General features: G+C 48.1%; 2 protein-coding genes across 2 annotated transcripts in view; one reads left to right on the top strand and one right to left on the bottom strand.

Annotated features, from left to right (window-relative positions):
• Positions 1-555: 555 nt before the first annotated feature.
• Positions 556-5,903, top strand: ZC2HC1C (zinc finger, C2HC-type containing 1C). Its single transcript, XM_009082164.1, has 3 exons — positions 556-1,749; positions 2,437-2,709; positions 5,832-5,903. The coding sequence occupies exons 1-3, from the start codon at positions 556-558 to the stop codon at positions 5,901-5,903; spliced, it is 1,539 nt and encodes a 512-aa protein (XP_009080412.1).
• Positions 5,904-7,433: 1,530 nt separating this feature from the next.
• Positions 7,434-8,855, bottom strand: part of NEK9 (NIMA-related kinase 9) — a gene marked incomplete at its 5' end in the record, with an annotated part of 21,454 nt that continues 20,032 nt past the window's right edge. Inside the window, 2 exon segments of the mRNA XM_009082163.1 lie at positions 7,434-8,022; positions 8,422-8,634. Coding sequence (XP_009080411.1) covers positions 7,900-8,022; positions 8,422-8,634 — 336 coding nt within the window.

The following is an 8,855-nucleotide window of genomic DNA, read 5'->3' as shown; positions in this document are numbered from 1 at the left end:
GGTCAGGTCGGGTCTCTCGGACAACAAGCGAAGCAGCGTGCCGAGGGGGCGGGGCAGAGCGCCGGCCGCAGCCCCGCAGGTAACCCCGCGCACTTGACACGCCTCGGGGGATGCGGTAGAACGAGCCATGGGAAGATTGCCCTGAGTTTGGCCGCGTGTCAGACCTGTGTGGCACACTGGTAAATCTCAATGCCAGAACTGAAGGGGCACGTTATGGGAAATGTCTTGGGGAGTGTGATGGTTTCTCTGGCAGTGCAGTGAGTTTCTGCTGCTGCCATGGTAAGGCAGAGCTCAGGCAGAAAAGAAATAAAAGCATATTTTATTTCTGGCTGCATAAACGGTTGGGACTGGAAGAGGCAGCATGGGAGTTCCCTAGATGGAAGGAACGTAAAGACTTACAGAATCCAGAAAAATTACACAACCTTTACTAATACTTATTACAACCTCTCACTGTAGCCTCCGGGTATAGACTCTTAGAAGAAAGTGTGTCCAGTTTTGGATAAGATAGTCTGTAACAACTTTGCCTCTAACCTCAGGCTCTTTCTCAGGTACTGAATGGATTTTTTGTCACCGGTGGCTCCTGTGGTGTCAGCTCCTAAGCTTGCTCCCAGTTCCCTACTGAAAAACCAGAAGGACAACTTTCAACATGGACTCAGCCATAACAAAGAGGAAAGTTTAAAGGATCTCTATGCCCAAAAGAGCCAAAGGCATTCTCTTTCTGCAGAAAGAAGTCAATACAACCCCAAGCATGGAGCCCTCTGTTCAGCTGGGCTGCAGAGCAAGTATCTCACCATCCAGTCCTGTACTCTGTCAGCTAAATCAGTAGACAGACAGAAAGGAGTGGATCATGCACATGCCCTGAAACCAATTTCTCACCACAACAGTGCAAGTGTTCCAGTGGCCAAGACAGCCCAGCTCGGAAGCTCCCCATATAAGCAGGAAGCTCCAAATAGTAGATCAAGCTCAGTAAGCAAAGGGAAGGCTCCAGCAGGGGAGTCTCAGTTACCTTGGACAGTAGATCCCGAGCCATCAGCCCCTCATCCATACAGAAGAGAGCTGGCCTACATCCTAGAGTTGGAAGCAGATGGAAGGAAACTAGAAGAGGCAATTCAAGAGATAAAGGTCATTCTTGCAGAGAAGCTGAGGAGAACAACAGAGACTCTAAGGAGGATTCAAAGAGAGGAGTTTATCAAGACAGAGGAGAGAAGAGACAGAGAAGCAGAAAGGACCCATGAGCCAAAGGCCACAAGGCACTCTGAAGAGAAAACCTTCAGAGTTGCAGTCAGGCCAGGTGATAGTGTCTTAGGTGGGGCACAACCTGCAGAGGCCACTGTTCCCAAGCATGACACCACCCTCCACCCCCAAGTGCGGGACACGGAGAAACTCAAGAAAGAACGGCTGGCAGCCAGCAACTGCAAAATGAAAGACAACATGGAGAGTTTAGCTTATTGTTCAAAGACGACCCCAAAACACAGCCCTTCTCCCCCTGCCCTCTCAAGCCAAGACTCTGGTGACCCCCTGTCTTCAGAGGTGCCTCATGAGCAGGCTGACAGTGCAGTGGAGCAGGAGGAGCTCAGACAGTGCAGCTTCTGCCAACGTAAGTTTCTCTGGACCAGGCTTGAGAAGCACATGAGTATCTGTGGCAAGAACCAAGGCTCCAAGAGGAAAGTGTTTGACTCCAACAAGGCAAGAGCTAGAGGAACAGAACTGGAAGAGTATCTAAAGCAGAAGAGCTCAAGGACTTCTCAGGTAACGTGCAGTCCCTTTGCCTCCCTTGATTCACATCTACTGCTCACATTCCTTCCACCTCAATTTCTAATTCTGAGGTGTGAGCACCTTCACATGTACATGGGGCTAAAGGGTACAAATCCAGCTATTGCCTCTGAAAGGTTACTGCCGAATAGATAAAAAGACCCATTTGAAATCTAATAGATGGAGGCAGGAGTCCTGACATCTTTATAATGCGTCACGGGTGTACACCTGGACAAAGCTCACACCTTGCTGTAGTTATGATGCAGACTGGTTCTGCTGCAGTAAAGCTCTGGGACATCAGGGGCTGCAGCAAGCTGACTGAAAATCCAGGCAATACCACAGTCTGTTAAAATGAAGGCAGTGGAAACATGCAGCTCTGCTCCTGCAAAGCAGCTATAGCAACCCTCTCTAGTTCCTTGGCCCTATTGCTTGCTTTTTGGGTTATTCTCAAGGACTAAGTACCTGTCTCCACCAGAATTTCCTTCACCCTTGTGAAGGACATGGTCTGATCTTTTTGGTGCTGGCCTTTTTGATCCCCTTTGTGGGATTAAGCTTCTCAGGGAGGGTTTTACATCAACAGTGAATGCCCAGGGACGGGTGACCTGGGTTGGGCTCCAAGTGTGAGACCTGAGAATGGAGGCTGATGGTGGTGCCAGTAGCTCTGACTGCCTTCCCCTTCTGTAGAGTAAGACACCACCCAGAAGAAACACCTGGAAACAGAAGCACGAGGCTCTCATTCAGATCATGCGCCACGCACGCCAGCTGCAGCAAGTGCTCGCCAGCGGAGGGAAGGCATCTGACCTGCCCCCGTTGTCTCCCATCAAAAACCCAGACTATGTTCCCTGCCCTCATTGTGGACGCCAGTTTGCTCCCCGACCAGCTGAGAGACATATTCCCAAATGCAAAACCATAAAGAGCAGGCCACCACCTCCAGCGCTGCTGAGGCAGCGCCCAACTGTACCTGCTGCTGTCATTCCCTGCCTGTTTTCTGCTAGGTTTTCAGCTACAGACACTTGTGCTTTCCCTAGTCTCAACACTGGTTGCCAACTTGTATGTACAGTAAGTGAATAGATCAGGATGTACAGGCAGAATAACAGACCTGGATTTTGACCTGTGCCCTGGGATGCTCCTTTCCTCAGCACAAGCAGCTCAGGAGCAGAAATTCAGGGGATTAGAAGCTGGCAGTAGCAGGCACTTACTGTTTGAGTCCATATGTCAATTCATGTGCACAGGATGAGAGATACTCCGAACCAGCCAGGCCCTTGGGGCAACAGAACAATGATCACAATCAACAGTTAGATTTAATATTTTTTAAATCGTGGAGTTTTCCTGCAGGCCAAGCTCTGTTGTGTAAAAGTTATTTTAACTGGTCACAGAGTGCTATGTATTCTCAAAGTAAGAATGACTACTTTGTATGAGAAAGTTGCAACAAGAAGCAAACAAGGAACAAAAAAATTCCAGCAGCTTCTTTTGCAAGTCCTCTGGCAACAGAATTGCAGCTCAAGGCAACCTGGGAAAAGATCAAAAGCTACTAGATTAAGCTGGACTAGACAGAAACCAAATATTAAAATACTTCAGCCTTCAATGAGTGAACCTGATTACTGAAGAAGCTACTGAGCTTCTGCCCTAGAAATACATGGGCAGAAATCTCAATCCCTTGGCACACCCTAGAAAAGAACGAAGGTCCCAGAAAGGGCCAGTGCTGCACTGTGCCAGCAGCGATGAGTGCACAAACCTGAGAGAAAAAAAAGACTTGAAACAAGGGAAAATAATTTGCCATATACAAATGTAGGGAACGGCAGTCAGAAGATCTCGCAATGTATGGAAAGGTTAGGAGAGGGAACCCCTTCCTATGTATGTTAAGGCTTACGCAAAGGGAAATGACGTGAGTTGCTAACGCAGACAAGGAGGCGGTAACGAAGGAGTAATTGTATATAAGGTGGTGTCAGTGAAGCAGTAAACACCATTTGCAGCATCCTCATATTGGTGTCAGTGCCCCTTGGCCTGGGAGCTAGTGTGGGCCTCTGTGCCGTCTCAGCCGAAGGAGGTCGGTTGCCATGAACGGCAACATACAAAATGATTGGAGAAACAATACCAAAGCTTTAACTTCAGAGCTTTTAAATACAGGATAGCAAAAGGTGGCAAAAGGAAAGAAAGGGGTAAACTGGAACCTGTTGGAGAATGGCGGGACATGATCCTGGGTATACACCTGGGGAAAGCCAAAAAGAGCTAGGCCACAGTCCCCTGGGAACGTACAGACACAGTCCTGGGAACGCACCTGGGAATGCAGTGTGTTCAAGCAAGGCTCTGGAGATAGTAACTTATGTATAGATAGGGAGTAATTCAGCTGGGCAGATGGCAGGGGTAACTCATCCTTGAGGGTGAAACAAACAGGTTCGAGAAAAACAGCTAGGAATGCATCCAAGCCTGGGAAAGCAGGAGATAAGCCTCACAGCTGCAGCTGCAAGTAAGGGGAGTACCTGAATGCTATCTTTATAGCCTAGCCAATTAAAAATGATTGATAATTGTATGCCTGTCCTGCACTGTATAAAAAAGAGCCTGTCAGATGGAGCTTGCTCTATCACCCACACGGAGTCGGCCGCTTGCTTCCCCACACGGAACTTCACCTTTCCCAACAGGAACCTTTATGCCAGACCCCTTGAATTCATGAAAAGTATAACTGAAAGGAACACAGTAGATAAAGACTGCCTGTCTTGCAATGTTAACTCTGTTTCCCTTGCACTATCTTTTATTGACTATACTTAGTGGACCCTAAAGATCAGCAAAGTGCAAATGGTGACACGTAGGTCCACACAGAAAAGCATTTGATGTTGCAAAATAAGCCCATCTGTTGGGGACTTCCTGTAAGTGAGAGGCAAATGGCTAATGCTGAGATTGAAACTCTAGATTAAACAAAAGTTAATGAAATGAAATCACCACACTTCATTTGTTATCTGTTTTGGAGCTAACTGTAGGCAGGTCACCTCTCTTTGCTGAGCTATTCTTTCAATATCCAGAAAGTCTCTGATAATTGGTTTAAAACTTTGGCTAAACTGTGGCTAAGTATCAGGCTAGGCACAAGGTAACTTGCTGCTTTGCTATCATGGTTAGTTACCCAGACACTACTCAAGCTGTTATGGTTAGCTATCCTGACACTACTGAGCTCATCTTCTGCTTGTGCTACTGCAGTACAATCCTCCTCTCAGTGATATGCTGCATTTTCAGCATCCAAATCTCTGTTGAACTTTAAGTCTTTAACACTGCTCTGCCTTTCAAGATATTTCACAACTTAATAAAAACCCTGATACAGTTAAAAGTGACAGACATTGAACAGTGTGCAGGAACAGTTGGCTGAACAAGTGCCAGGCAAGTTCTCCCTTCTCTACGCCTTAATGCTTAGTAGAAGCTGTTCTGAGAGAAACAGGTAATTCTTCCCTTTGAGCCTCTCTTCCCATTACTCATTTCCCCACTTGGCACTCAAACTGTGGAAATAAACACACACACACAAAAGCCCCTGACGTCACTAGGAGGTGATGTAGCAGTATGAGAAAAGAGTTGGGTTGTTGTTGTTTGTTTGTTTGTTTTTTAAAGAAGGGAACACAGAAACTGACAGGTTTTTTCCCATAGCAAAGAACCTGCAGGCCTCTTGGCCCTGTTTCTATAAGCAAAAAAAAAATAATCAAAACCAGAATGCCATGAAGCCAGCTGACTATATGCATATTTCCCTTTCCTCTCCTGGGAAAAAAAACAAAACAAGAAAAAGACTCTGAACATAGGAGCATGAGTTTAAACATTTATTTAAACAGAAACTCCAAACCACTCCACCCTTTAACCTTTCAAAAAAAGACAACGACAAACTAGTTTTCAGCCAGAGTGTCAGAGCAGGCATAAGTTGTGTTCCATTATAAGAACTCAGTAGCAATACTAGCGGGAGACCAACACATACAGAGCTAGCACTGCAAGAAGGGGAGAAGTAAAAAGGGTTTGAAACTGCTCAAAGGCACTTCTGCCCACTTGCCTTTCCGTTTTCAGCCCAAGACAAAGGTGCTGGCTTTAAACTGCTTTTTTTTGTTGCATAGCTGGCTGGTGTGAAAACCGTGGTCTGTAACAGGCACAACCTGGATAGCGTGAACCCTATAAGGCACATATGAGATTGTGGAGCGTAGGGCATCCTCTGTCAGGAACCCTAATCCTCCACTTGATCCAAGGGGAATCCAGACTGTGCACCTAGCTTCCCAACTGCAGAGCATTGAGAAATGAGGATAGCAGTGCACTGCAGGAGAGCGACTCCCATCAACTTGGCGCTTGCTTATTGGACATGGCTCAGGCTCAACTTTTCACTCCTCAAAGGCACTGCTGCAACGTGACCAACAATCCTCCAGCCGGGACCCTAATCTGAGAACTGGCTCCAACACACATGGGGGAAAGGAGAGCAGAGTCACAAGGGCAGTCAGGGTGCCTGATGCTCCCCACCTCCCAGGAGGGCTGTCCTCCTGTCCTGCCTTTGCAATGGACAGGCACATCAGCACCAGCCTTGCCCTGGACACTGCAGTGGAGAGACTGCACTTGATTCAGCCCTAAGATACTAGCAATAGGCACCAAAGAAGTATTTAAGGAGCTTTAAATTACAAGCAAATGGTTTGGCAACCACCTCTAGAGAATGTTGGCTTCCCCAGAACAGTCTCTCCAAAGAAGTGTTGCAGAGGTGATAGGATATCCACCTCCAGTAGACCTAAAGCAAGTCCAGGAACATGCCATTGATGGGGATGGCATAAGCCTGATGAAATCGCAACCCCTCTCTCACAGCAAAGGTGAGAGGAACTCAGGACTCCTTAGAGGCTTCACATAAGTCAGGGGGAAGCTAGCTGCTCCCAGGGATCCTACCAGTCCCATAGGATTACTTCAAAGTCAGCTTGAAAATAAATTTAAGGGGAATAAAATTCACCTCATTCTCTAACAGGAAATCTTGCGCATCAGACCATGTCTCTTCCCATCTTCAATTTTCTGGGGAAGCCTCTCACTGCTAGAAAGAAGGTGAATTCTGGACCGAGACTTGATCATTCGTGGTCACTGGAGAAGGCTGCATCCTGTGACCACGGCATTCATGACCTATTCTGGGTAGGAAATGGCATTCCAGCTTCATCAAAACACTGAGTGGAAAAACACGGATTCTTCCCACACCCACACAGAGCACAGGCACCAGGAGCTGAGCAGAACAGAAGCCAAGCAGGGAGCAGCTACAGGCTTATGCCAAGAAACCAGAAACTCTGGCACTCAAACCAAGTTGAACAGCTGGAGCAAGAAATGGGTAACTTAGTCTGAGGCCCAGATGCTCAGCATCTGGTTGGGAAGCAGATGGTCTGAAACCCAGAACTACAGACCCTGTTTCAGACAGTCCCCACTACTGCTATGGGAAACGGCACCTGATTCACTCATCTCGGTGCATCACCTGAAAGTTGGAAAGCTCTCGGCACCCAGAATAAAGCCTTTAAACTCTGTCTATACAGACCACTGGACACAGCCATATGGCCAGAAGCTGTGCCTCGAGGCCAGGGACGTGCTGTCTACCATTACCTCCCTAAAAGGAAGATCTCCACTGCCTCCAGAATGAGACATTTGCTGGTCCCTCTGCCTCTGAGCAGAGGGGAACAGCCTCACTGGCGGGGCCTTACCATGTGGTAGGGGAGGATCCTAGTCCTTCACCCCTCCGAAGTGAAGGTGGCGAGTCTTAGGGTTCAGCCAGCTTCAGTACAAAACATGTTTCCTCCTCTCATCTAGAGATGCAGTGATGAATACTGGGGTCCCAAAGGCAGCTCCCAGGAAACAGTGAAACAATGAAAGGGTTACAAGCTGCTACTGGAGCCATCGCCATAATGGGGCCGTTCTGCCTCACGTGCAGAATTGACAGATAAGGTACAAAGAGGAGCTGCTGCTGCTGCTTCAATCACTGAGCTGGCCCAGAGCTCAGGGGCCCTTCCCCTCTCAAACTCACTAGTTCACTCCTAGTTCATATCAAACATACATGGGAGCTGCTCTGGAGCCTCCAGCCTCGCTCCTTGTCCGCGAGTGACCTGAAGCCAGGAAAGCCGCTCTCTGCATTCGGTTAGTGTGCTGTGAAGTTAGATGGATCCCAGTGGGCTCAGGAGACTAGAGGCTGGAGCGGCACGAGTCCGTTCCCAGGAGACACCAGGAATCTGAATCCAGGTCAGGTTTCGGATCCACTTCCATCTCCTCTTTGGTTGTCTGTGTTCCTTTGGAATGAACCTCCACCTGCCGAAACACACAGCAGTTACCCAAACTTCTCTAGGCCTAACTGCTAAAAAGCTAGAAGCTGCACAAGGCACAGTTTGTATTCCTCACAGCCATTTGGACTCTTCTCAACATCTGACTGCCCATCCCTACTTGTCAGGAGAAATAAAGGGGAATCCCAAGTCCCTCAAAGACTGACCTGTCCTCACAGGAAACTTCTTGGCTTCATTCCTATTTTGCTACTACCAGAGCATGCATGCATCAGCAGCTCAAGCAAGAGACAGGCACCATGCTCAGTCTCCCACCATTCTGCTCTAAGACAACTGTTAAGAGCTGCTTCCCTCTGCACAGTCTCCACAATCTACTCAGGAGCTTGGCGAGCCCTGCGCATGCGTGTGCACCCAGGTGATGGATCCTCACTTGCTGCATTCCCTCTGTTCCCCTGCAGAACCGCTGGAGTTGAGCACTCAGACGAATGGTTTCCTGCTGCAGCTTCTTCTGATCATCCAGACACTGTAAAACCAGGCCCCGGAGATGTGTCACCTCCACTTGCAGAGCACTGCACATGCAGCCTGACACAGGAGATGTGTCCTTCCCTTCACCACATGGCAACGTTGGACTCAGGCAAGCAGACTGCAGAGACATGAAGGAAGTCAAACCAGGTTTGAATGCAAGGCCAAGAGTTGTATGTGCCACAAGTAAAAAACCTGCCCAGAGTGTCATCTCAGCTTGTTTCCTGACTTCCCAAACTTCTAGGAGCCATGGTCAGCAAGCTACTAGTCATTCCATCTTCAGAACAAAGTCATTAGGCTTCCTCCTTTTTCTAAGGAAGTTATTCCTGTCCTCCTATCACC

This window comes from Acanthisitta chloris, unplaced genomic scaffold, assembly GCF_000695815.1.
Source record: "Acanthisitta chloris isolate BGI_N310 unplaced genomic scaffold, ASM69581v1 scaffold26059, whole genome shotgun sequence".
Classification (NCBI taxonomy): Eukaryota; Metazoa; Chordata; class Aves; order Passeriformes; family Acanthisittidae; genus Acanthisitta; species Acanthisitta chloris.
Note: the sequence above shows the minus strand (reverse complement) of the source record. Positions and strands in the feature narration are given on the sequence as shown.

What these genes read in the sequence shown, in the direction of transcription:
- ZC2HC1C (XM_009082164.1), top strand. Translation starts at nt 556, where the DNA reads ATGGATTTTTTGTCACCGGTGGCTCCTGTGGTGTCAGCTCCTAAGCTT. An exon ending in AGAGCTCAAGGACTTCTCAG is followed by an intron (nt 1,750 to 2,436) that starts GTAACGTGCAGT and finishes CCCCTTCTGTAG; the next exon opens with AGTAAGACACCACCCAGAAG. An exon ending in TGCTGAGGCAGCGCCCAACT is followed by an intron (nt 2,710 to 5,831) that starts GTACCTGCTGCT and finishes TTTGTTGCATAG; the next exon opens with CTGGCTGGTGTGAAAACCGT.